Raw genomic sequence first — 27,271 nt, 5'->3', positions numbered from 1 at the left:
CCTTGTGGGGCCCCCCGAGCCAGTTGGCTTAGTTGTTTGGACTATCTTTTAAGGCGCTTGCGGCTCGTGTTGCTGCGCTGCACTTCTTTCAAATGCCTAAATGACACGCAGCTAGTGCATGCAGCAGACAGCAGCACTTAGTGTTATCGCCCAGTCTGCAGCGAACTCGCGGGCTGGGGCTGGAGGCAGCAAAGCGCATGCAGAGCACCTGCAGCGGGCAGCCTCTGCAACAGCAGCAGAGAGGAAGGAAGCGGCCATGAAACAGCAGCAGCAGCAGCAGCAGCAGCAGGTAAAGAAGCCCCGACGGCTCGAGCCGCTCGCGTAGGGGGCATAAGCAAAAAGGCCAGTAGAATTAACAGACACAAATAAACCGAGGGGCCCCTGAGAGGCCTTTAGCTGTTTTGAGCCTTCGATGGAAGCAGTGGCTCGGACTGTCTGCGGCTTGAGGCGCTCGCCCACTGCAGCAGCTTGGCTAGCTGGCGGCTCGGCGGCTAGCTAGCCAAGCTGCTGGCGGCCGCACCAGCTAGCTAGCTAGTGGGCAGCTAGCTAGCTCGCTAGGTACTTAGCCAGCTCGCTGCCGTCAGCTGCTGGCTAGCTGGCCCCTGAGACAGCTAGGCGGGCCTGCTAGCTACCCAGCAACTAGCTGCTGCGCCGCCACAGGAGCCGGCTAGCGCTAGCTAGCTAGCTAGCTGCAGCCTGCCGCTGCAAGTGTCTGGTGGGAGCCCGGGCAGCCGCCGGGGAACAGCGCTGGCCCAGCACACGAGTGTGTGGCTCGCGGCACAGTGCCTGCGGCTAGCTAGCTAGCTATTCGTTGTTTTAGCCAGCTGCACAGCTAGCTGCACAGGTAGCTACACAAGTACCTGCACGGCCAGCTGCACAGCTAGCTACAGAGCGAGCTGCGCAGCTAGCCGTGCGGCTAGCTATGCAGCTAGCCGCAGAGCCAGGTGCACAGCTAGCTGCATAGCTAGCATAGCCAGCTCCCCAGGCAGCTGCGCAGCTAGCTAGCTGACTGCGCAGCTAGCTGGAGAGGTCTTCGGTGTCTACGCGATAAGCATGTCGTCGTCTTCGTCAGAACAAATTTGGCCCACGTCCACCCGGGGCCGGCGGGCCCCAGCTAGCCACTCCGCGCGGGCAGCTGGCCTGAGCTGGTTGCGGGCGCCCTGCAGCAGCGCGCAGCAGCAAAGTTGAAAGCCCCAGTAGAAGTAAAGCCCCAAAAGAGTCAAAGTGGCTTTGGGCCAGAGCTGAGGCGACAGCCACACCTAAAGCAAAGCGCAAGGTTTAGAAGTGCTGCTTCTGCAAGTGCAGCAAATCTAAACCCTGCGCTTTGCTGCACTTGCAGAGGCAGCAAATCTAAACCCTGCGCTTTGCTGCACTTTGAGAAGCAGCAAATCTGAACCCTACGCTTTGCTGCACTTGGAGAAGCAGCAAATCTGAACCCTGCGCTTTGCTGCACTTGGAGAAGCAGCATATCTAAACCCTGCGCTTTGCTGCACTTGGAGAAGCAGCAAATCTAAACCTAAGACTACAAAGACTCCCAAAGCCCACCTGCACTGCGCGGGTGCAGCCCTCTGAGAAACCCAAGAGAGGCCGCAAAATCAACGCGGGGAAAACGCGGCCGGCGATTTGGAGGGCTTCGGGCCCCAGGCAGTTTGGGGTGTACAGACGCAGGCACACGTCTCGCGCAGAAGAAAAGCCCCGAGACACGCACCGACAGGCGTCCCCCAGCCCTGCAACCACACCCTCGGGCTGCAGCAGCAGCAGCAACAGCAGCAGCAGCAGCAGCAGCAGCAGCAACAGCAGATGCACCTGCAGCACTGGGAAAAGGGCGCGCCGCAACAGCTAAAGCGAAAAGCCGCAGTTGAGACAGCCGCAGGAGCAGCCTGTCCTAAGTGGGGATCAAACTTGAAGACAAGGGAATGAGAATTGGGGAAAAGAAGAAGCAAGGTGGCAGCAGCAGAAACGAAAAAAGCTGCAAAGACAAACCTCATAGAGCCCCTCCGCGCCCAGCTGCACAACTGCCCACTCGTTGCTGCTCTCAGCAGCCCCGGGACCTCCCCAGCTGCTTCGGGCTCCCCCGTCCGCCGAAGAGGCCTCATCTGCGCAGCAGCAGCAGCTTGCCACGAGCAGCGGCGCTTGCGGAGCAGCAGCAGCAGCAGCTCGCCACAAGCAGGAGCACTTGGGAAGCAGCAGCAGCAGCACTTGCGAAGCAGCAGCAGCAGCTTCTGCTGCTGTGAGCCCCGCAAACACGTAGTGCCGGGGCTGCTGCCCCCTCTTAGGCTTAGGCTTAGGGCTTAGGGTTTCCTTACAAGATGCAAGAGAGGTTTGCAGCCCGAGTCTAAGCCTGCGGCTGCCGTGGGAGCTGGCTTGCTGCCGCCTGTTCGTGGCAGTCCTCGTGTGCTGCTGCAGCAGCAGCATCACGTCACTGCCTGTGCGGGTGCGGAATGTTGCAGACGGGTAGGGAGGGCAGCTGCCGGGAGTGTAGGCGCGGTCGAGCAAGTACAGCAGCGAATGGAGGCCTCTCAGGGCCCTTTCCGAAAGGCACCTGCAGCAGCAGCAGCAGCAGCAGCAGCGGAAGCAGCAGCAACAACACTGAGAGAGCCAGAAACAGGACCCTGAGGTTGAGGCCGTCCAAACACGGCTCACGGCTAGCAGCAAGGCAGCAGCAGCACGAGATGACTGCAACACAGGCACTCTAGCGAGAACAGCGACCCCAGCAGCAGCACAGGCAACAGCAGCATCAACAGCAGCAGCGCTGGAAGGCCCACAGCAGGCTGCCAGAGCCACCGAGCCACAGCGCGACCCACAGTCCCTCGAAGCCTGCACTGGCTGCAGCAGCAGCGACATTTTTAGCCAGCAGCAGCGCCAACCCCGGAGCATCTACTGACGCCAGCAGCTGCTGCAGCGCAGCAGCAGCTCGCTGAGCTGGGGGCATCCCAAGGGGGCCCCCACGCGGCCTCCGAGCCCAGCCACGGCGGCGCCGGAACACCCGCAGCAGCCAACTGCGAATTGTGCGGCCGCCTCTCAGAAGGCCATTTAGAGGAGCAACGCTGTTGATGCATCGCATCATTGCAGCCCTGCAGCAGCAGCAGCAGAAGCAGCAGCCGCAGCGGCAGCAGCACAAATGGCACAGAGAACAGTGAACAAGCTCACAGCCCACGCAACTACAGAGAACAAAATTGAATTTCCAGCAGCAGAGCCCGCTATGGTACAGCCATCCGAGCCCTACTAATCCTGCTGCTGCTGCTGCTGATGCTTTTGGTGCTGATGTTGCTCTGTGCTGCTGCTGTTGCTGCTGCTGCTGAACGCATTTCCCTTGCCTCTGAAGGTAACCCGTCTGCACCGGCTCCTAGGGCTACTCCTCCTGCTGCTTTGACTGCTGCTACTACTCTCACTGCTGCTGCTGCTTTGACTGCCGTTACTACTGCCACTGCTGCTGCTGCTCCCACTGCTGCAGCAGGATTTACCTGCTGACACTCGCCACCCAGTGGGCGGCGATTTTGTTGAAGAGACGTTCAACAGAAGAAATGTCGCACAACACCTGAGAAGGCACTGCCACCTCAATACCCTCAAACCTGAAACACAACGCAAAACTCCATCTTTAAATCCTATTTCCTAAACTTTTACTTTCCTTTAAACCCCTATAAGCGGGCCCTATGCAAGGAAAGCAGTTCGTGGATTTTCGTGAATAACAAAGGTCGCGTTCCTCACTGCATGAATATTCATGCTTGTGGGAACATTGGGCAAAGATAACTACACAAGCAGATGGAGTTGTGTCTGTGTCTAGCGATGCTGCTTACCTGCAGCACGAAGCAAAGAGGTTCAGCAGCTCCCGCAGGTCTCCCCGACAAATTCCGCTGGGGTTTGGAGGCCTCGCGGCGAAGTCGATTTTGATCAAAAGAGCAGACAGCCGAAACGACCGAATGAAAACGTCACTAGGGGCCCCTGGGGCCGCCCCTACGCAGAGGGCCCCTCCCCCCTCCACGCCAGCCACAGTTGCACAGGGGGCGCTGCGAAGGGTACTTAACAGGGCAAAGGACGGCGTCCGCTGCATGCGGCGTGGGGACTCGCTGCAGCAGCAGCTCCCGCCGCTGCTGCAGCTGCTGCAGACGCCTCCCTGACGATGATGCCGTTGCGTTGAGGAGCCCCAAGAAGGCCCCATTGTCGGGCCCCGGGGGGGCCCTCTTGGTGACACTAGGAGCTCGAAAGGGTTCACTGCTGCTGCAGGGGGGCCCCAGTCGAAGTTGGAGTGCTCAGCTCTCCTGCGCACCTGCGTCCTCTGCTGGTGCTGCTGCTGCACGTGCTGCTGCTGCCTGTGCGGGTGCGAGCGCTGGTGCTGGTGCTGGTGCTGGCGGCCGTGGTGGCGATGGTACAGCCTCTCCATGTCCGGCCGTGAGAAAGAATAAGAAGTGGAGGGCGAGGCCCCACTACTGCGGCTGCGCGCCCGTTCTCTGGGGGCCCCCGCAGAAGGGGTACCCCTCCTGCTGCATCTCCAGGGAGGGGGCCCCTCATCAGGCAGAAGGCGCGATGGGGGGAGTTCTACAGCCCCGGCCATCAGCAGCTGCTCACTGAAAGCTGCGACGGCGTCGACGGTGCACTGGTGCAGCGACAGGGCAAAAGGCAGCACTTTGATGTCGACGTCGTACTCCACCTGCGGCTGCTCTTGCTGCTGCTGCTGCAGTTGCGGCATCAGCAGCTGCTGCTGCTGCGGAAGATAGTACTCCGTGGCCAGGCAAGTCACCATAGGCAAGGTGGTGGGCCGGGGGCGCACAATTTCATCTTCGTGATACCTTAGCAGCAGCCCAAATGAAGATCCTTCAACAAGATCTTCCACGCTCAAGTCCCTCACGGTGACGCCGAAGAACCGGCTCACTCCACCCCTGCTGCTTCTGCAGTTGCTGCTGCTGTCGCTGCTGCTGCAGGCGACGATCAAGCTGGTGTTGCTCAAACAAAGGCGCAGCAAATCTGCTCTGAGTCCCACAGTCGAGGGACTTCCGTTCGAAAAGTGCGGGTCCTGTGATAAAGTAATGCGCGCCTCCGCAACTTCGACCTCCAAGAGGGGCCCCCAGGGGGCCTCGCGCACAGTGCCTGTCTCGGGCTCCTCTACGAGGGCCCTCTGTCTCAACTGGGGGCCCCAAGGCCCTTTCTGAGCATCCACTGGGGGCCCCACAGGCAGGCTGCTGGTGCGCACGCTGGGGGCCTTCCGGTTGCCTGCTGGGGGGCCCCCAAGGGGGCCCCCAACGGGGCTGTCGAAGGGCAGGGCCTCCGCGGGAGGCTTAAAGTGGTCCTCTGCTGTGACAGAAACCGTCACAGGCCATCTGCTTCTGCTGCTGCTGCTGCTGCTGCTGCTGTCTACAGCATCCCTGTCTTGGCCGCTGTCTCCCGCTCGAGGCGAAACTGCTGCTGCTGCGCTTCCACCCTCTGGGCGGTAGAGCTCTATGACGAGGGCCCTGGCTGCCTCATCCGCCTCCTTCAGTTCCTGAATTGCTGCTGCTGCGCACCCCCTGGGGCCCCTCCTGCGGCCCGCTCGAGGGGCCCCTGGAGCTGTGGGTTCCCCTTCTGCTGCCTCCCAAGAGGACTCGGAGCCGTCGCTGTCGTCTTCTTCTGCTGCTGCTACTGCTGCTGCAGCTGCTTCCCCCGCTGCTGCTGCCGACACGAGAGCCTCCTTCAAGCTTGCTGCAGTGTGCGCCGGTGCTTCTGCTGCTTCTGCTGCAGCGCTCGCAGCTGCTGCCTTCACGTACTGCCCGGTGACCACTGGTCTGGGAGAGCCAGCGGCATCTCCAGCCGCAGGAAAGCTGGGGGCAGCAGCCACGTAATCTCTAATGAGGGCGACGTTGGAGCTTCTCGGCAAACCTGCTGGAGCACCAGAGGCTACCACTGCTGCTGCTGCTGCTGCTCCAGTTGCTGCGGCTGAAGAAGAGCTTCCTGCAAAAGCAGGGAGGGCGACCGCTGGGTACAGCCCCATCGAGTCTTCGTGAAAACTTGCTCTGGGCCTCCCAAGAGGTGGGGCCCTTTCCTCTCCGTCTGTCAGGAAGGCCCCCAAATCGACCCCTGCGAGAAGGTTGACCCCTTGTGGGACCCCCCGGGGCTTGGCATGAAGGGCCCGCTGCGGGGGGCCCCCCAAGCCGCCTTCTGACCGCTCCTCACAGGACTCTTCAAAGCCCTTCTGGTGGACCCCAGAGGCCTCAGCGCCTAAGTCAGCTGCAGGGGCCTCTTGGTGGGGCCCCTGGGGGGCCCCTAGTCCTGTAGCTGCAAGAAACTGAGAGCAGGAACGCATAAACGCTGCTGCTGCAGGGGGCGGCTCCGGCAGAGACAGCAAGTACTGCAAGTCCGCGCAAACGAACAAGAAACAGCGCAGGCTGTCTGGACACAGGACACCCTCCACTGCCCCACACCGCAGGTGCCCCCGAGAAGCCCCGGAGGGGCCCCCGGGGGGTTCACGGGGGCCCCCTAGGGAGAGAGGCCCCTCAACGGGGCCCCCCAGAGAGCGCTGGGCGCAAGGGCTCGCTGGCAGGAGGACTGAACACGCCAAGTCTTCAGCCACCAAGAGCCGCGCCAAACCGCAGAGAGGCAACAGGGGAGCAGCTGCGTCTGCCCTGAAGACAAGAGCTGGCACGGGCTCTCTGTGATTTGCTGCTGCTGCTGCTGCTGCTGCTGGCGCTGCCGGCGCTGCTGCTGCTGCTGCTGCTCTCGCCTTGTCGCTTGAGCTGCCAATTAATCTATTGTCTCTTCTAACGCAGCCCTTGCAACAGCTGCAGCAGTGGGGGGCGTTTGAGGGGTCCCTGCGTCCCCCATAAACACCAAAGGGCCTACTTATGAGCGGGGAGGGCAGTGGCACCAGCGACAGCTGCTGCAGCGACACTCCAGCCTCCACTGCTAAACGGCACAAACGAGTCCCCTCATCTAGCAGATACAGCTCTAGAGAGCTGCAGTTAAGCCCCAGAAGCAAGCCTGCTACTGCTGTTGCTGCTGCTGCTGCTGCACCTGACGTCGCTGTGTCCGCTTCAGCTGCAGTGGCTCCCTGTTTGGAAGCTGGCTCTTTCCCCTTCTGCGGCTGCTGCTGCTGTTGCTGTTGCTGCTGCTGCTGCCGCAATTCAACTCTAAGAGCATCTACGTGCATCACAGCCAGCCACCCCGACCCCTCCAAGTTGAGAGGCGTCTCCGCCCCGCAGCCTGGGGGCGCCGCTGCAGACCCATCAGAGGCCCCTTCCCATTCAGGGGAGCTTCCGTGGAGAGCTGCTGCTGCTGCAGCTGCTGCAACTGGCGCAGCAGCTGTGCTTGCTGCTGCTGCTGCTGCTCGTGGCGGGGCTGCTGGACCTTGAAGAGCTTCTGAAGGGCGTGGGAAGAGCAGCAAACTCTGGTATACGCTGGCCTTGAGACGGAGGGCCTCGAACGACACTGTCAGTTCTCTATCTTCCCGTAGCTGTTGTAGCTGCTGCTGCTGCTGCTGTTGCTGCTGTTGCTCGCAGGCCGTAGCAGCCACAGCACACCGCTCAAGAACAGAAAGTGCCGCCGCTGCGCCTTGTAGCGCCAGTGAACTGCAGACACCCACTAGGCACTCCATGTTCGCCTTTGCCGTTTCCACAGAGACACAAGCCCTCCTGCAGCTGCCGCTGCCGCTGCTGCTGATGCTGCTGCTGCCGCGCCGGCCCATTGCCTCGAGGACGCAAGCCTCGGCCAGGACTGAAAGGACGCAGTCTCGTTCTTGAACTGGAACGCCTTGTGGGGCTCCATCAGTAGTTGCGGCTGAGGGCCCTTGACGCACTGCAGCAGCAGCAGCTGCTGCTGCTGTAGCCGCTGCTGCTGCCACGCCACGCGGGGAACTGCAGCCGTGGTATAGAGAAGCCCTCCATGTGTAAAGGACAGGCTCGGAGCAGCAGAAGGCAGCTAAACTTCCTAAGGAGAGAGACCCCAGCAGACGGTTGCTTACATCTGCTGCTGCTGCTGCTGATCCAGCTGCTGCTTCTGCTGTGGAGGGCAGCCGCGGAAGGCATGACAAGGAACAAACGAGCCTTCCTAACTCGATGTAAACCCCAGAGCTGCAGGTGGCGCATCGGGCTACCGGCATTGCTGCTGCTGCTGCTGCTGCTGCTGCTGCATTTCCAGGAGCAAAGCCTTCTGATGAGACAGCTCCTCCATAAGAGACTGCCAGTTCGCTGCTGTTGCTGATATTTCTGCTGCTGCTGCCGCAGTCGGAATATAAACAGCAATCTAGTGAAAGGGCCCCGAGTGACACGTTGATACTGCTGCCAGGCGTGCAAAGCAACCGCCTCCACAACGGCTCTCTGTGCTGCTGCTGCTGCAGTTGCTGCTGTTGCAGTTGCTGCTGCTGCAGTTGCTGTTGCTGCTGCTCTGCATCAACTGGCATTTCCGTGTCTCTCCTAAGGGCCTCAATAGTCGACGAAATACTGTGCAGGAAGGCCCCCAAGGGGACGACTACGTCGGGGTCCAGAGACGCCTCAACAAAGGGCACATGCAGCGACAGCACTTCACACGCTTGTTGTGGCAGCAGCTGCTGCTGCTGCTCTGCGCAGCGCAGCTCGCGCTGCTGCTCTGCAGCTCCCGCCCACCACCTTCCTTCGTTGTCAGTGGCTTCAGCAGGAGCTGTCGCAGCAAACACGCGCTCAGAGGGGCTTGATACCGCTCGACTTGCCGCAGCAGCTGGCGGCTCGCGTGCTGCTGCTCCTGCTGCTGCTTCTGTTGCTGCTTCTGCTGCTGCAGGAGTTTCGTAGGCGACTAGGTCAAGGCATTCGTACGAGGCCGACGGGGCTGGAGTTGTCAGCATCGCCAGCAGCGGCACAAAGCGGCCCTTCAGGCTAGCCGGAGCTGCACCCAGATATTCGCTCGCAGCACTTGCTGCCAAGTGGGCCCTACAGGGGGCCCCCTCGGCCAAGGGGCCCCCAAGAGATGCCCGTGAGTGGTCCCTCGTAGAGTCGCTAGGCACACAGGTAGCAAACAGAAGCCTGTGCACCCACGGCTGCTTCCGGAACCGCAGCAGCTGCAGCTGGTCACTCTCTTTGTAAAGCAAGAAGCAGCACACGTGCTGCTCCAGCGACAGAGACGCTTGGCGGGGCCGACGCAACTCTGTATCTCCCGTGGCGCTGCTGCTGGTGAGACTGCTGCTGCTGCTTTCGTTCCTGTCGCTTCTGCTGCTGCTCAAGAGCCTGCGTCCTGGGCAGTATGAGGCTTTCACGGAGCACACATCTACAACAAGGCAGGTACTGCTGCAGCTGCTTCTATCGTCTCTGCCGTTGCTGTTGCTGCTGTTGTTGCTGTTGCTGCAGCAAGTGTTGATGCCGCAGTCCTTTTCACGCATTCCAAAAGCTTTGCCGGCCTCCATAGTCTGTTTCTTGGCTGGAGCTGCTGTTGCTGCCAATGCTGCAGGCTCTGCTGCTGCTGCTGCCTCTACTTCCCCTCCTGCTAACGGCTGTGGTCTTGCTTCAATGTTGTTAACAGCCCCGATGTGGAGACGCAAACAGGATACCGACATTCCCCAAAATACAGGCAGCTTCTCCGCAAGACACGACGGTTCTGCTTGCCCCGCTGCTGCTGCTGCCACTGCTGTGCAGTCCAAGCGTTGTGCTGCAGCAGCAGCATCGGCCGCTGCAGCACCGTGCGCCGGCAATAGAGCAGCGGAAGCCTTGTCACAGACCTTTGGAGCAAACAAGCGCAGCAATGAAGCAAAAGCAAAACACACTGCACCCAAGAGCACAGCGGTTGAATGTGGGGTATGAGTCCAGCAGCAGGAGCTCTAGCGAGGAATCCCGAAACAACAGCAAAGTGGCTGCAAACACCAGCAGCAGAAACAGCAGCACTGACAGCAGCAGCAGCCATTACCTGTAAGATCTCCCCTAGAGCGTCAAGGGGAAGCTGACCAATCACAGCCTCGATGCTTAAATCTGTCCACAGAGCAGCCGCTGCAGCAGCTGCTGCAGCAGCAGCTGCAACAGCAGCAGACGCAGCTGGTGAGGAATCTGCATGGATCGCCTGACTCAGAGAAAACGCACTGGCCGGATTGACAGTTTCAACTGCTTCCGTTCCTGCTGAAAGGGGAGAAACGCTGTGGAGCCCTGAAGCGACGCTGGCAGCCCCAATGATGTCTGTACACTGCAGCACCGCTGGAGGCATCTGCAGCAAAGGATGAAAGAAGTAGCAGGTCCGTAGTGTGACCAACGGTCTATTTGCCGCTCTCTCGACATCCCAGAATGGCTCCTCTTTGAAAGTTTTGAATAGCGGAAGCCCAATCTCAGCTTCGTTCTTAGAGCTCGAGAGCACGCTTTCATAGTCTCCAGCTGCTGCTGCTTCTGCTGCTGCTTTCTGCGGCGTACGATTGAACGGAATGGGCGCGCAAACCGGAGCCACGAGGGCGCTGTCTGGCACTGATCGTTCCAACTCCTCTGGGACTCTCATGACCCACAAACCCAAGCTGCTGCTGCTGCTGCTATATCTTCGGTGTGTAGGAGAGTGGTATTCTGCACACGGAAAGGCACCAGAAAGACTCATGCCTGCCTCGGACTCCGGCCACTCCCTCCAGCCGCCTGCTCCTCCTTTGCTGCTGCTGCAGCATTGCTCATGTGGGGCCCTAAGGCCTGGAAAAGGGGCCCCTGGGCGTCTGCAGCAACAAGGGCTGCTCCTGCTGCAGTCACTGCGGCTGCGGCAGCTGCTGCCACAGCTGCTGTTGCTGCGAGAGATGAATGGGTGGTGCCTCCTGAGCTCGCAGGTGCGACGCTTCTGCCTATGCAAGTGGTTCTCCACTACTGCTGCTGCTGCTTCCGCTTCCACTGCAGCATCGCCCTGTTTTGTGCTTGCCAGCGCCTCTCTTCTGGCCCCAAAGAGCAGCACGTGGGCTTTGTACTCATCCGGGGCCCCACAAAATGCGCCCCCAGTTGTTGCAGCTTGAAGAACCTCCGTAAGCTCTTCAAGAGTTAGTGATTTCATCTGCTGCATATCACGGAGGCCGCTGCCGCCGCTGCTGCTGCTGCTGTCCTTGAGTGACACGGAAGACACGCTGCTGCTGCTGCAGTTTGATGAAACAGCAGTGAACAATGGGGCCTTGGTCTCTCGCGCCTGCGTGAAGCAACTGAAAAGAGAAGAAGTGTCGCCTACAAGTCTCACGGCTGCTGCTACTGCTGCTGCTGTTGCTGTTGCTGCTCGGGGTGCTCCTGGTAGCCCTTGTTCGCTCGCTGCAGCTTCTTCGGCTGCTCCTAGTGCTGCTGCTGGCCCAGCAGCAGCAGCTGCCTGCTGCAGATGCTGCTGGGGAACAGCTTGCAGGGGGTCGTCGAGCACTTCTCCCCCCAACAAACCACTCCATAGAGCTTCCTCACTATCGCTGGCGGAGCCCCGCGACAACGCGAAGCCCACAGAAGCGCCAGCAGGAGCAGTTGCTGCTGCTGGCAACTCTGCTGCTGCTGCTGCAGGCTTGCCCTGCTTAGACTTTGCGAAATCTCTGCCGGCCTTCTTTCGCCCTGCTGCTGCTGCCTTGGCTGCTGCTCCTGGTTTCGTTGCTGCTGCTGCTTCTGATGCAGCGACTTCCGGAGTGCCGGCCTCTGGCGTCCTGCTGCACCGGGGAGAGACAAACGTGCTGCTGCTACGCCTTCCTCCAGGCTGCTGCAGCGTTGCCCCTTGCTTCTTTCCAACAGATGAGGTAGCGGCAGCAAGTGCTGCTGATGCTGCTGCTGCCACCGACGCTGCAGCGGCAGCGTCCGAGTCGAGTTCCTTATGCTTGAGGCCGTTACCTTTGGTGCTGCTGACTCCCTCTGCTGCTTTTGCTGCTCTTGCTGCTGCCGTCGCTTTGGCTGCTGCTGCGGCTGAAGTTCGCCCTCGGCGCCCTCTCACAACAGCATATGAGATGCCGCTTGAGACGGGTGTATTCACCTTTTCGCTGTCTGCCGCTGCTTCCGAAGCATCTTGCTTTGTGGCTGTCGCTGCTTCCGCTGCTGCTGCTGCCGGCGATGCAAAACGAGCGGCGCCCGCAGCAAGGCTCTTTGAGGCTTCTTCTCCGTCTTCAACTTTCCTGCCATTTGATGTTTTGGACTTGCTGCTGCTGCTGTCTTCACGGCTACTGCTGCCCTCGCTGCTGCTGCCCTCACTGTTCCTGCTGCTGCTCTGGAGGCTGCTGCTTTTGCTGCTTCTGCACTTGCAGCTGCTGATGCCGCTGCCGCTGCTGCTGCTGCTGCTCTGTGTTTGGCAGCTACTGTTACTGCTGCTGCTGCTGATAGTGTCAAGAGCCTGCTCCGTCTCTGCTAGCCCTTCTGATGCTGCTTGTGTCACTGGCAGTTTCGAGTGGGGTGATTGGACACGTGCGCTCTGGCATGCACCCACTCTGCTGTTGCAGCTGCCTTCTGCTGCTGCAGCTACATTGCCCTTCAAGTCTGCGAGCTCGTCCTTCCTAAGGGGCCCTTTAGAGCCCTCAGGGCCCACGCCTCTTTGGAGGCAATCCGCATCCAAGTCACTTAGCTCAGCGCTTCCGCTGCTCTGTTTGCTGGCGCTGCTGAGTCTGCTGCTGCATTTGCTGCTGCTGCTGCAGCTGCTGCTGCAGCTGCTGCTGCAGCTGCTGCTGCAGCTGCTGCTGCAGCTGCTGTTGTAGTTGCTGCTGCAGTTGCTGCTAGAGTTGCTGCTGCAGTTGCTGCTGCAGTTGCTGCTGGGCTTGCTGCTGGACTTGCTGGTGTGGCTGCTGCTGGACTTACTGCTGAGCTGCAGAGCTGGAGAGCTCGGCAAAACAGAAGGAACTCGCAGGGACTCAAGAGAAACAGCGTCCTCAGTGTCCCTGGCTGCTTCGGCGTCTTCTGGGGAGTTCCCTGCAGCGTTTGCTGCGGCGCCCGCCGCAGCTGCAGCTGGCGCAGTGCTTGCTGCTGCCGCTGCTGCTGTTGCATCAGCAACGAGCACTTCGTGTCTCTCTGGCGCTGTGGTCTGCCCATTCAGTTTGTCTAAGCAGCTCCAAACTCTTGTCAGAAGACCCCCGGGGGCCACTGGCGAAGCAGCTGTGGCCCTTGGCCGCTTTGCCTCGAAAAACTGAAGAGCCCACTGGCCGATAGAGACGACGCTCTGTATGACGCAGACAGGGAGGGCCTGCTCTCGGTGCTGCCGCTGCTGCTGCATGTGCTGCTGCTGTTGCTGCTGGCTCAGCAAATTGTGCGGAGGGATGCCCCCTGCAATGCCAGCGTGAGAGCCTGCTCTAGGTGCGGCTGCAGCTGCTGCAGCGCACGCAGCAGCCGGCGCTGCCTTGGGCATCAGGAGCACCGTATCAGGAAATGCGCAGCCAGCAGACGCATATCCACAGCCGCCGCTGCTGCTGCTGCTGCTACTGCTACAGTTCGGCGAAAAGACGGAAATCGAGAAATCCGAGACACTCAGAGACATGATGTGCGTAGACGGCAAAGGGGTATACAGGAGGCAATAGGGGGCGCCCTTGAGGAAAGCTCTCACCAAGCTGGGAGAAACAGCTGCTGCTCCGTTTGCTGCTGATGCCGCCTCAGGACGCCCAGTGCCCACGAATTCCCCAGCAGCAGCAGGCCGCGTGGCTTGCTGCTGTGCAGCATCTCCCCCCGTGGGCCCCTCTCCTAGGTCTTCTGCGGATGCTCTGCGGATCCCCCAATTAGAGGAATTTCGTCTTGTGGCTGGAGGGCCCCTCTGGGGCCCCCAAGGCAGCCCGCAGTCTGGCAGCAGCAGCGGACAAAAGTCGCTACTGGCTACAAAGTGGAGAGCAAGGGACTCAACTGATATGCTCACTGCGTAGGAAGCACGAGGAGCGACAGCCGCAACAGCTGCTGCTGCAGGCGCCGCTGCTGCTGACGACGATACTGCTGCTCCAGCCGCAGCTACTGCAGGAAGGCTGCATGCTGCTACTCTGCAGCTTTCCGAAGCAGCTGCATAGGCAGCAGGACGGTCCTCACTGTGAGCGCCACAAGTAGCAGCAGGAGCAGCCACAGCCTTGCTGCATGCCTGCAATGCCTCTCCCATTTGCGCCTGCTGCTGCTGACGGTGCGCTTGAGGCCCTAGGCGACCGTGAAGGGATTTACTTGCTCCTCTCTGTCTCAGCTGCTGCTGCGCCTCCACTCCTGCTGCCGTTGCGGCCTTATCCAGACGCGAGCCATGATGCTGCTGCTGCGGGGTTAGTTCGGTCGTCTGCTGCTGCAGTAGCCCTTGCTGCCCCTCCCCCGCTTGCCCGCCTTGCTGCAGCAGATGCTGGTGCTTCTGCTGCTGCACGTCTTGGACCTTTTTCTGCAGTTTCCGTTGAAGTCCGTGCTGCTGCCGCTGGTGCTGCTGCAGCCGCTCCTGTTGCTGCTGCTGCTCGAACTGAGGAAAAGGCAGCACCTCTCCCCCCAAAGACATCCCTGTCTCCTCAGCATCCAGGAGGCCCCCAAAAGTCTCCAAGGCTGCAGCTGCCGCCTCACGAGAAGCCACCGGGGGCCCCGGCTGGCAGAAGGCCACAGCGCGCCGCCACCAGGGGGCCCCATGGAGCGGCTTGCCACGAGTTGGGGGCGCCCCCCCAAGCTCTGGAGTCTCTGGGGGCCCCAACGGTACCATAGAGTGCCAGCTCTCTCTGTCTTCGTCCCCCTCATCAGCGGATATGACATTGCCTGTGAGCTCATCCAGCAGCCCTTGCTGCCTCGAACTGCTGCAGCAAGGGATGCTGCTGCAGCCAGAAACAGGCATGCCACTGTTGTCGCCGCTGTTCCTGCTTCGCACTGCTGTTTCGTTGGCTGTTTTTGCATCGTTCGCTGCTGCTGCTGCTGCCGCTGCTGCTGTTGCTGATCCACACGCAGAAAGACCCTCTTTAAGCTCCCTTGGGCTTTCCAGGTGGCTCCTGCGGCCGTTTCTTCTGCTGCTCGCTCCGTCGCTGCTGCTGCCACTGCGGCTGCTGCCGCTTCGACACCTAACTTTGGAACACCCAGGACCTGCGGGAGCCCCCTCGTACAGGCCAATGGTCTCGCCTATGAGTCTCAGGATCCTGAGGTGCTCCGTCCCCACCAGGACTAGCACTAGCGGCACAGAGAGACAAACGCCGTAGTCAAAAACAGCTTGTGCTGCTAGACTGCTGCTGCTGCTAATGCTGTTGCAAGGGCACCCACGGAAGCAACTGTCGCAGCTGCACCTTCCTGGGGTCCATCCGCCTGCTGCTGCTGCCGCAGCTGCTGCCGCTGCCGCTGCAAGGGGCGCGCTGGCATGAACAGCAAGGGCAGCAGCGGAAGCAGCACCCGCAGCGGCTCCAGGATTATCAACTTGCTGCTGCCGGGCTAAGAGTGAGAGGCAGTCCTCAGTGTGAGCCTCCGACTGCATAGCGGTGACTGCACTCAGCGGCGCCTGAACGGCAACTCTGCCAATGATGACAGGGTCCTCGTTGCCCCCTCCATCATCCCCTGCTGCTGATGCTGCTGCTGCTTCTGCTGTTGCTGCTGCAGCAGCGGCGGGGAGTGCCGCAAGCTCTGCTGCTGCTGCTCCGTCTGCCGGGGCCACAACAAAGCCTTTCATGGGCCCACTAAAGGCGCTGACAGGCGCAGGCCAGCCACTGTGAACGTTAGGGGCCTTAGTGCTGAGCAGCAGCAGTCCAGCAGCACCGAGCCAACTGTTGCTGGCCCTCGAAGTGAAAGCCTCCAGGGGAAGCGAAGGCAGCAGAGAGACTTGGCAGCTGCCCAGCTGCAGCTGAGCGCAGCCCGCATAAGAGTCGCAGCCGCGCACTTCTTCAAGGTGCAGCCGTACAGCCCAGAGAGACCGCGGGACGCCATCATGGCCTGGGGCCCCTCTAAGAGTGGCCCCTCCATAGGGGGCCCCTTCAAAGGAACCCTCTCGAGATCCCGCCTTCAGACGCCGCCGGCGGCTTTCTCGGCGGTCCTCTCCTGCAGCAAAGCTGCGAAAACGCGGAGGGTCCCTTTGAGAGGCCTCGCAGGATTCACGCCCTCCCTCTGTGTCTCTTGCCTCTCCCCCGCCCCAGCCTGGGGCCCCCACAGCCGCCCTGGCCTTGCCAGCCCAACGTGTGGGCAGTTCAAAAGCCCCCGAGGTCTCTGGTGCACAAGGGCTGCCCCTACACCCCTTTTCAAGGGGCTGTTCAGCCGTCTCGTCTTGATAAATGCAAATGACCGCCATTTCTATGGACAAGTCGATGGCCCCTGCTGCGCTCTGCAAAGCCCTCCGAAGCAAAGCAAGCAGAGAGTCCACGCTGTACAAGGCACTGTCAGACACAGGCAGGTGGCCCCCGCACCCTCCTGGAGCCCCCAAGAGGGCTCCTGCAGGGGACCCCCATTCGGAGCATCTGGGGGCTCCCACGCAGACCTCCGGAGGCCCCAGTGATCCCACACAGAAAGGGCCTCCAATCAAATTACTTCGTTCATTCTGTTGCGCATGCTGCGTGCCCTGCACACATGTGCTGCCATCCACAGGCTCTCTGCCTGCTGCTGCCGCTGTCGCCGTTGTTGCTACTGCTGCTTGTGCTGCTGCTGCCTCAGCAGCAGCCGATAAGCCACCACTCACGGACCCCAGGCCCAGATTTTCTCCTGACATGTGGGCATCTCCTTGCACTCTCCCCGTCTTGCAGAGCTCCGTTGTGGAGTGTCCGTGGGAGTGCTGGGGATTTCGTTGGTGCAGGTACTTTGCTGCTGCCGCGGCTTCTGCATCCGCTGCAGTGGCTGCTGCAGCAGCTGCAGTAGCTGCAGCCTGTTGGACTGAAGGGTAAGGCGCGGGATACGGGAGGCACTGGCTTGCGAGAGACTGTGGGGGCCCTCGAAAGCGCAAAGCGACGGCTGGCCTGAAGATTTTGAGGGTGAGGGGCAACTTGAGACTGATGCACTCTACGTGGCAACTAACCACCGCCAAGAAGCCCCAGCCTGCAGCTTGAAGAGCCTCATTAAGAGGACCCGTCTCTATGTCTACAGATAGGAGACATACCTCGCCCCCTCGCACCGCCACATCCAGCTGCTGCTTACTCAGGTGCTTCAGCAGAGACCCCAGCACCACCCGCCGCAGCGAAGCAGCTGCAGCATCGCGTAGAGTACGCTGCAGCAGCTTCAGGAGCCTGCCCCACAGCGACGGCTCGCTCATCTCAAATGCCTGCGAGAAGCCGCTGGGGGCCCCTAAGGCAGGCCAGAGCACCAGAGGCAACGGGCGTGCCTCTACAGATCATAAGGCAGAAGGTCCGAGCATACAGTCAGAGCCCTGCGAACCATCGTGCTGCTCCTGCTCCCCCTGCTTCTGCGGCTGGCGGCGCTGCTGCTGCTGCTGCTTTTGCTGCTGCTGTTGCTTCTAAGTGGTAAAAAGTTCGTTGTGCTGCGGAACACAAGCGCCACTGCATGGAAACCTAGGTGGCACCGCTGCCGAGATGCAGCAGCTGCAGCTGCTGCAGAGAAAATGAGCCCTTACTAAGGGCGTCTAAAGAACCAGCCGCGGGCCCCCGTAAGAGTCTGGATACCGAGAGGTCCTGTGGTCGGCCTATGGCGGCTAGTGCTGCCCTGGGAGTCCAGCTGCCTAGTCAATGTGATGTACATCAAAGAGACGGGCAGCTGGAGAAGGGGAAAAAGACAAGGAAAACGGACAGAGAAAGGCGCCACTGCGGTTGAAGTCAATGGAGTGGGTGTGCACGCCCGCTTGCTGCCGACGGGACTCGGGAAGGTCCCGAAAAATCCTCAGTGACCTACTAAAACTCGGCTTTGGCCTGAAGAGAGGCAGAGTGAGCTCAAAAAGCAGCCCCCGTGGCCACCTGGCGCCAGTGCTCTGGCCTTTCCTTTGTTGTAGGGGCCCTCAGGGAGGAAAAGCAAATAAGTAACGCCACAAAACAATAATTAATCCTTTAAGATTTCATAAATAGACTAGGTCTGTCGGAAAACGAGGCAAAAACAACGCCAAAGTGCGAAGGTCCCGCACTTGGCTTCTTTGTTTCATCTTCCCACTGCGCCTCTGTTAGCAGCCTGGCGCCCGTAAGATCTTGCAAAGAGCTATTCGCCACCTACTTCCTCACTTCCTTTTTACGTTATCTATTTTAATTGTCTTTTCTTTTCAAGGTACTAATATCAAATTGTTACAAGTCACAGACATAGAAGCAAACGGCTCCCCCTTCCTCGTGTAGAACGGACCAATGTTGTCAGTGATGGATACATTACAGAAGCCGGCATACGGACCTCAGCGTGTGCTAGTGTCTGCCATGTGTCTCGGTTTTCCTTGTGTATCCCATTTGGATTAGTACATTAATAAATTAAAAATTAAACACATTTTTATGAGGGTAGCAGTCCAGCAGTTGAGCCTCTGCAACCACGGAATACACGGCGTGCCGGGCTGGTGGGAGGGTCACACCAAGCCCGGAAGACTGCATGTGACTCGCCCAGCTGTTCCCTTTTGCTTCCCGTTATTTGTTGTTTAATAACACGTTTATTGCCTCTTAAACAATCAACACCTAAAGCGTTCGAGTAAGAAGCAGAGTAGGCCCCTCAACCTAACTGCAGCCCACGTACCCAGAAGGATCTACAGCCACTTCGATGCAAACGCTCTCTGGGCTGGGGCCCCCTCATGCATGCGGCTGCTCGTCTCTGTCCGTACTTACAGGCAACATAATATTGAAAATAATAATGAAAATCAAATAGGCAACAGTACATATCCTGTCATTATTCAGGGGCCAGCAGACAAACCAAGGAGAAGGGTGGGGGGCTGAGAGGGTCACCTCAAAGCATCTGCTCTTCTCTGTTAACTCTGTAGCTACACAGAATGCAGGACTTATGCGTCCGAGTCTAGACTCATGTTCTGAGGCATGGACTGACGCAAACAGCTCACTGTCCCTTGGTCCCGTCGGCTCCTGAGACCGGAGCCCACTGGTATTCGAGCTTAGGCGCTCATGCGTCTGCAACTGGCTGCAGTGAAGCGTGGGGTTTCGGCCCCACGCTGCAGCCCCTGCGGCAGCCAAGCGCAGGGGCAGGGACCCCCTAGCCCTTCTCTGTCTTACAAGAAACTACTTAATCAATGCAACGCCGTCCTGGAGGCCCTTACAAAAGAGAACCAAAGCATAGATATAATTCAGGCGAGCCTTTCAAAGTGAGACGGTCAAAGTCGATTCTACAAAGCTGTCAAAAATAAGTTGCCGGTGCAAGCAGGCAAATAAATAAACGGACGTACAGCTGTAATTGCGCGCGTATGTGTACAAGAACGAAACGTAGCGAGTAGGCGGATACTGCATACAGGAACTGCAAGTTTATTCGCGCATTCGCAGTACTTAGAAATGAGCATGTTAACTGAAAGCAGATGTCTGGGTCCAGTTGTGTGTGTAAGCACATCATTGCAGTGTTGTGCCCCCGCTCCTACCGTCAGTTGCTCTCTTGTCTTGACTGGAAACGGGTTTTGTTTCACGAAGCAGACATAGAGAAAGATGAAATTTACTTTTTCGGGCGCATTTCAAGGGCACACGGCAGGGGCGCTGGCGCAATATATAGCTAGCCACAATTAGCCACAAGCAACCCGTTAGTGCACAATCTGCAACCTTTCTTCCTAATCATTGTGACGAGTGAATTTCCTTTAAAAAATGGGGAGAAGGAAAAGACAGAGCAAGTAACGGAGAGACAAAGGCAGAAGCGAGTAGACAGAAAGCACCAGAGGTGTCTGAGTCTGCACGCAGGGGCAGTACTTTCCATGCGTGTAGCAGCGGTTGTGGATACACCCCAGCACTTTATTTCCCTCTTCTTTCAGCGATAAAGGAACACAAGAATGATATTGTAATGGGGAACCACAAGTAAATGTTTGCATATGATCTTGGCGTGTCTCAGAGATATCTCTGCAACATCTGCGGCCTTTGTTTGTCAACTGGCTGACCGAGTTCTCTGCGAACAGCAGCTGCTGCAGCCAGTAGTGAACTCTTTCCTGCGGCAGTTCCGCTCGGGTCCTACGCAGGGTCACCAACACATGTACAGCCTGCTTGTATATATGGCCACTTTCCTCTTGCCCGAGATAGGAATCGAAGCTTTTGCTGGATTTGTCCGAGTCAGTGCGGATCTCCCGCGAGGTCTCTGCAAGACTAAACATAGGCTCGAAAGCAGCAATAGGAAGCGAGACAAGCAAATATAGCACACACTGGAGCCGCGAAACAGACTGAAATATGGGCAAACACTAAGACATACAGAGAGCAACGTAGAGGGTAATAACCCGTGCACGGAGCGCACAGGCACCACAGGAGCAGGAATTTTCTTAGAAAAGGGAAAGAAGAGATAGCTAAGACATGAAACAGACTGGAAACACGCTAAGGAAATACAGGGATAATAATGCGCGAAATCCCGCACGGAGAAGGAAGCGCAAGCGTAAGTAGTCAGAGGATCAGACGGAGATAGTAGCGGACAGACGTGAACTCCCATCACTGTTGGGTTTGTTCCTTCAGGGATATGGAAATCCCTCAGTGATGTTTTCTCTCTTGAACTTTTTGTTTGATGAGGATAGCCTCCGACGCCATGTCCTTCCAGCCTGGCAGCTTTGCTACGATACAGAATACATAGAGTCTACAATTTTTCCAAAGATTAAACGGGCCCAACAGGCATCCTATTCACTTCTTTTCGCCCTCAAGAGGTTGGCAGAAGCATCCAAGAAGCGTCAGGGGATCCAAGAGGTCCCGAGGTCTTGGAGAAGCGCGGGGGGCTCCTCCGCATCTAAAAGCCCTAGAGTTAATAGCCCCCCGCAAGGGGAGACGAGCGGCGGCAAGGCAGCATGGAGAAAAAAGAGCCCAAAGGGCAGAGCCGTCCTGTACGTGGACAAAGGAGCCACTGGCGACTGTCCTTCGGCGGCTCCTGAGGGGTCTGCAGGCCCCAGAGGGGCCCCACGCCGGCGCCACACAACGCCACTAGCCGGCTCATCTCAGCGGATCCTCGACAAGTGCAAGGAAAGCATGAAACAGAGAAAGGCTACTTGTGTCCTCTCTCTCTCGAGGCCCAATCTGGTTTCATCACGCTTCTCAGGGGACGAGAAACCAACTGCAGAACGGAGCGAAAACAAAGATGGTACTCCTCAGAAGCTCGAGTGTGCAGCGGCCGCAGATGCCGCTCCTGCTGTCAGTGAAGTGCTCTTAGCTGCAGAAGCACCTCCTCTCGAGGACAAAGGTGTTTCTTTTCCAGACAATAAGGACGCAGCGGACATAGCCATGGAAACGGGTGAAGCAAGTGAGGCGCCGAAAATGTCAACAGAAGACGACATCGAATCGACGCCAGCTGCCAACTCAAGCAAAGAGCAGCAGCAGCAACTGCAGATGCAAGCGGTGAAGGGCGTATCCAGGGAGGCCTCAGGAAGGTCAAATTTGAAGGTTACAGGTGATACGCAGCGGTCGCTGTTTTGTTCAAATTTGGGGCGAATTAATATGCAACTCACATCAGGACACAAAATCCAGTCTGTTTGTGCAAAACATACTCTTTGTTTGTGGCTGTGTTCTCTCTTCTCGTTTTCTGGGCGTTTGTGTCTGTTTTACGTTACCTCTGCCCATTACTAATGCGCTTTTTATTTATCACGGCAAGGAAGAATGCCTGCATCCGTGGCTCTTCCTTAGTTTTTGACTGTTTTACAGTAAATTTTGTTCTTTGCAGTTCCCAGACCTTTCGTTTTTATGACGGCTAGAAGACCAACCAATTTGGCCGCTTTGCGTCTGCAAGCCGAAGAAAAATTCAAATCGACACATCTCTTTAGGCGTGAGCTTCTTCACTGCCTTTTCTTCCATTTTTGCTTGTTCCTTTCTGCTTGTCCGGTGGAATACCTATTTCATCCCCCTCAAGTCTCAAGTCTTATAATGCTTCCGGTTCATTGTCGCTTTTGCTGTCCATTTGCTTTTGCCTGTAACTGTGTATTTGGCCTTGCATTAGTGGCAAGGCTCATGTTTTCGTCTTTCCGTAGGCATATTCGCTTCTGCTGACATACATTCATGTCTTACACTGCATGGCAGTGCTTACATGTGTTCACACCTGAGCATGTATAGTGTGAAGATGCAAAAAGGCGTTATTACAACTCCTCACAATGATGAAGTTTTCATAAACATGAAAGTATTTTTAGTTGTGTGAAGGTTCATGAATGCCTTAATGCAAGTACTCACAATCTTGAGTTTTTCATATAGATAAACGTGCCACGCTTGTATGCTCGTCGTCGCAGCTAAAATTGTCTCTTCTCTTCCTTCTTTTCTCCACCGCCGGCCGCAGCAATCCGTCAGACACACAACGGCGTCCCTAAGACGAGCTGAGAGTTTGCTTCTGCTACAGGTACACCCCTAAACAGAACACAGCAGATTCGTGCGTGTGATGCCCTCTACCCTGGTCGTTGAACTATAAACCATGAAATACCAGAACGAAAGCGCCAGCTATTGGCCAAAGGCACAAACTTTGGGGCCAGAGCTGCAAGGCATGACGTAGAGAGTAAGACATGGCACAGCGAACTACGGATATCAAGGCTATCAGGCTCTGGCTATCAGACACAGTAGTTTAGGGCTTAGAGCGTGCAGGCGGAGAGGCGCAGAAAGGAAGGCGAATCACTTTGCTCTTTCGAGGGAAGCCGCTCTTTGGACAGTCTAAACGGCATGCAGGAAAACGAAGTTGATGAAGAAAAAATGAAGCTGGTAGCAATTAGAAAAGCAAAAGCGAGGATGTCCAGGTGCTGCTTTTGCTGGTGCTGCTTGCGTGCCACTGCTACTGGTGCTGCTACTGCATCCCATGCACACTACCGCTACTACGATTGCTCATGCTGCGGCCACTGCTGCTAGTGCTTGGCTGCAGCTGCTGCAGCTGCGGTTGTTGTCCTTGCAGCCTCCGCTGTTGCTGCCGATGACGTTACCAGTATTGCCACTGATAGTGATTGTAGTTTGGCACTCTCACTGCCGTAAATTTGCGTGGGTTAGAAAGTTTTGTCACGAGTGCATCTGCGTGAGTGTGCTGCGCTCAGGGCTCGCGCTTTGCGTGCTGCTGTTCTTGCTCGACAGAGAAAGGCTGCAGAGGCTCGTAAAGAGAGACAAACAGAGACGGAGTGGCTGTCAGCACGAAAAGAAGAGGAAGTGAAGAAACTGCGGCAGCTTCCGGTCAAGCGACAGGCCACACGATCTCAACTCCAAGAGAACACCAGAAAAGCACTCCTGGAGGTACGACTAAATAAAGCGTGGAGCAGCATAAACATTTGCATAAATGCAAGCAGGTTCAGGCACAAAGATAACATGGGATGCAAAAACAGCAGGAGACACGGAGACAAAGGTAGAGGCGCAAAGTGCTTTCATTTATTTCAGCATCTGCGTGTGCGTTTGCTCCTGCAATAAGTAGAAAGATGTGCCTATGCGTTACTCTGATGGATTTTGTGTGCTTCATTGGCCTCTTCACTATGGGAGCAGCTGCTTGACAGAAGAACAGTCCGCGCAGAGCAAGTACGGAGAGAAAGACAAGAATTGCGCAGGGCACTGCTCAAGTAAGCAAGCATATGTTGCTGCGTCTGCTGCTGCTACTACCTTTACTGCTGCGGCTCCGCGACCTTTTGGCGCTGCTGTTGTCGCAAAGTGCTTGCTGTTTCTTTTGATTTTCTTGAAGCCGCTGGATCAGCTTCTGTTTTTGCAGCACCTGTGAGCTCTCAACCAATCAGCAGAGCGACTGTTTCTGCTGTGCTGCTGACCCTGCTATAGTAGCTGATGCTGCAGTCACCACTTTTACTGTTATTTGCCGTTGCTGCAGGCAGTCTATGGATACGGCAGTGAAGAAGCGCATGGCTGCCTCCCAGCTACGGGAGTTGACTCGAGCGTCATCAATCATTGCTGAAATGAAAAGAGCAGCAAGCCTACGGGTTCGCAAGGATCAAACCACTTCAGGCAACAGCAGAACCGACGCTGCATTCCTTGGCTCAATGTCACTTTTGGAGACTCGCATCCGCGCAGTCATAATGAAGGTTAGAAGATAAAACAAGACGCTGCAGAAAGACACCTTTCTTCCCGTGCTGTCGTAATGAAGACAAGGAAAATAAGAGAAAACGCTGCAGGCCGACAATTTAGTCCAGCTTTCGTTTTTGTCTCGTGCTGCTGCAGCTGCTATAGCTGCTGTAGCTGCTGTAGCTGCTGTAGCTGCTACAGCTGCTCCAGCTGCTACAGCTGTTGCTGCTCCAGCTGCTACAGCTGTTGCGGCAGCAGCTGCCGCTGTTGCCACTGCTGCTGTTTCGCTTACAGCGCCTCTGTGACAATCTTTGCACGCCTGTACTTGTATAACTGCTGCAGCGCAAAGCAGCGGAAGCCCTTGAGCAACGGCGCAACAAAGTGATGGAAGAACGACAAAAAAAATGGGAAGCTCTGAGGAAAGCGGCAGAGAGAGTAGCGAGGTAAGTATACAGCTCTAGAAAAAGAGATGAAGCGGCAAGCCAACTACTTTTGTGGCCTCCAAACAAACAAAACGGGGCGCTGCTGCCACAAAACGGCGAACTGCGGAGCATCCCAGCAGGCAGCAGTAGCTGGGCAGGTTCATGCAACAGTTGAAAGAGCAGCTTTAGCAACACTAGCGACAACAGCAGCCGCAGGGGAGTCCCATTGTGCTCTCAGTGCAAAGGCAGTGCTCCGCGAAGCAGCAGAGACCAATAGGGAAAGACGCGCAGAGGAGATGCGGAGGGCCAAAGAGGCAGAGAGATTAGCAGCAGGCGCAGCCGCGCTCAGAGCTTCAAAATGGGTCAGCAACGCACAGCCCCGAAGTAGTAGCAACAACATGAACAGTAGAAGCCCCAAAGTTTAGTACGCGTAAGAGCATGGGCGGCAGGCACAGTAGCAGAGGCTGCAAAAGTAGATACAGCAAGTGCGTGACCGGTAGGAGCAGTGAGAAAAGCAGGTGAATTCATAGCGGCGAGCGCAATAACAGCAACACGAGCACTATTAGCAGCAGGAGCAGCTGTTACAATGTGAGGCCGGGGTAACGGAAACAGCAGAAAACGTGGCACTGGGCACAGCAACAGCACCAAAAGTAGCCACCGATATAAGCAAAAAACTACATGACAGGCATGACTTGTTTGTGCGGTTCGCCTTTGCAGCTGCTGGAGAAAAAAGCAGGGCAGATTAAAAGACAAGCGGCCCTCCAGCAGGTAGACAGATGAGTCTTGGGGTTTAAGGTTTACAACCAAGAATAAAGGGCCAGGGGCTCAGTGTTTAGTCGGTCATGTTTGCGCTTTTTTCCAGACACGCGCTGAACCGTTGCGAATGTTCACTTCAACAACAAACGAGAAAAGGCTTGTGGCGTGGGGTCTAGGGTCGACGATTAAGGGCTTGTTTTGTGCTGTTTGTTTCTCGCCCAGGAACAAATAGAGAGACAGATAAGTTACGAGTACACACAGGGCACCAAGCTACTCGCAGAGCAAGCAGGTGAGGGCGGCATTCAGTGGTATGAACTAGCAGTTTTCCTATTTATTACTGCAGTGCCTTCTAACTGTTTACACCAGTTATTTTAGCATCGGCATGTGTTTATTTTAGTTCACCCTTTCTGCTGTGGCGCGCTGTTGATGCACTGCAGTGAGGCAGCAACTGGTCAAAGGCATGGAGAGAGCGGCGTTGGCAAGACAGCAACAGAGACTCGCAGAGGAAGTCAGCAGGGCCACTGGTCACCACTGCACAGACAGAATCACATGCAGATAGACATGAACAGATAGCAATAACAGTGCAGGCAGATCCAAGGCTAGGTAGCGGGACAAAGTGATAAGGAGGCGTACAGTTACCTAGACAGGCAGATGAATAGAGGAGGCAGACAAAAAGAACATTATAAGTAGGAGGTGACTAAAGGCAAAAGGAAAAGCAAGACGAAGCACAGCAGAGAGGCCAACAGCAAATAAGAAAGACGCGTGGGCGGAGAGGCTCACACCAGAGCAGCCACGCTTGTGAAGAGGCTAAAGCGGTGGCAGACAAACGAAACATAGGCAGAGATACTGAAACAAAGGGAAGGAAATAGCCACTGTTATTGGGTGCTGCAGGCAGCGCTGCTGCGGGTTAATAGGAGAGAAAAAGATCAGCGCGACGCCGCGAAGGCTTTAGAATGCTCTGCCAGATTTGAACGCCGTCGAGCACAAGACGAAATAGTAGAGGCAGCCAGGGTCGCCATGCAAACTTTTTTGGTAACTAAAGAACGAGTTGCCCCATGGCACATCGTTAAGGCTAAAGACTTTAATGCTTTCGATGTAGCATCTGCAACTGAGTGTTCAAGTTCTGACCTGCAGAAACGATACTTTGGCTTAGGTTACACAGTCCACAGTTTTAGACTAAGGCGTATGACCGAAGGTCTCGTCTTAAAGTCTCGTCTTAAACGGCCAGGCCTTGAGTGTATTCGATTGTGTGCGAGCTTTAATTGTAACCCTGGATCGCCCATGAGTTGATTTTCACGGCTTAGAAATAAGGGTTTATTGTCCGAAGCTGAAGGGTTGGAAAGTGGGAATAATTTTTTCAGGACAAAGAAGCACGGCGTAAGAGAGAGGCAGCTGCGGCCATACATCAACACGAGCGGGAACTCGCTGCACTGCTGCGCCTTCCCGCCGCTAAGCCCGTGTGCTTGACGAAGTGAAGAGTTCAGGGTTCGGAGTTTAGGGCTTGGCATCTCTGGTAGTTTTTTCCCATTTTCGCCGTCGACATAAACATGATAATCTAACGCTGTAAGGCTTCGCACTCAACTGCCAGGAACAATGATGAAGTATGAGCTCATTTTTGGGCTTCCAGGAAAAACGAAACTCTGCATTTTCTCAAAGGGGTAGCCATACCTTTAGCTACAAGGAGTCAGAGGCCTTCACAGGAGGACAGCTACACGATACGAAGACCAAACACTGCGATTTGAGGTCTACAACTCGTAGAAACATGTGTAAACAAAATGAACATATTCAGCTTGCTCTGCAAGTGGAACTGTGATCCGATGACAAGCTGGACGACGAGAGTATCGATCCCTCTACCTCTCGCATGCTAAGCGAGCGCTCTACCATTTGAGGTAGACGCCCTCCACGAGGACACTCTTCCCAGAGATATTAGCACAAAACGCGTCCTTAGCAAGCCACGGCAAAAGCATATGATGGCTTACCTGCTAGTTGCGATTCACAGGAAGTGGATGCGGCTAAAGGACACAAGCATACTCTGCTTGGCGCGTAAAAACAGTATATAAGGAAGCGGAAGCAACAAGTGTATTCAGTTTGGCGTGAAAAAAGGGATCGACGGAAGTGCAAACTGGACGACGAGGGTATCGATCCCTCTACCTCTCGCATGCTAAGCGAGCGCTCTACCATTTGAGGTAGACGCCCTCCACGAGGTCACTCTTCCCAGAGATATTAGCACAAAACGCGTCCTTAGCAAGCCACGGCAAAAGCATAA

General features: G+C 56.8%; 2 protein-coding genes across 2 annotated transcripts; one reads left to right on the top strand and one right to left on the bottom strand.

Moving 5' to 3' along the window:
• Positions 1-1,470: 1,470 nt before the first annotated feature.
• On the bottom strand, positions 1,471-17,031 carry ENH_00020410 (hypothetical protein, conserved; the record flags this gene model as incomplete). The annotated part of the gene is made up of 7 exons (XM_013584443.1): positions 1,471-1,746; positions 1,984-2,096; positions 2,424-2,542; positions 2,805-3,074; positions 3,465-3,572; positions 3,798-9,649; positions 9,835-17,031. 7 exons carry the CDS (start codon positions 17,029-17,031, stop codon positions 1,471-1,473), a joined length of 13,935 nt encoding a protein of 4,644 aa, XP_013439897.1.
• A 2,838-nt stretch (positions 17,032-19,869) lies between these two features.
• ENH_00020400 (hypothetical protein, conserved) lies at positions 19,870-25,564 on the top strand (the record flags this gene model as incomplete). Its single annotated transcript, XM_013584442.1, has 11 exons — positions 19,870-19,947; positions 20,339-21,257; positions 22,731-22,803; positions 22,867-23,059; positions 23,496-23,527; positions 23,637-23,847; positions 24,170-24,270; positions 24,488-24,611; positions 24,967-25,017; positions 25,228-25,294; positions 25,443-25,564. 11 exons carry the CDS (start codon positions 19,870-19,872, stop codon positions 25,562-25,564), a joined length of 1,971 nt encoding a protein of 656 aa, XP_013439896.1.
• Positions 25,565-27,271: the final 1,707 nt, after the last annotated feature.

Source organism: Eimeria necatrix, genomic scaffold (assembly GCF_000499385.1).
Source record: "Eimeria necatrix Houghton genomic scaffold, Enh_scaff16, whole genome shotgun sequence".
NCBI classification, from domain to species: Eukaryota; Apicomplexa; class Conoidasida; order Eucoccidiorida; family Eimeriidae; genus Eimeria; species Eimeria necatrix.
This window is presented reverse-complemented; position numbering and strand designations above follow the sequence as displayed.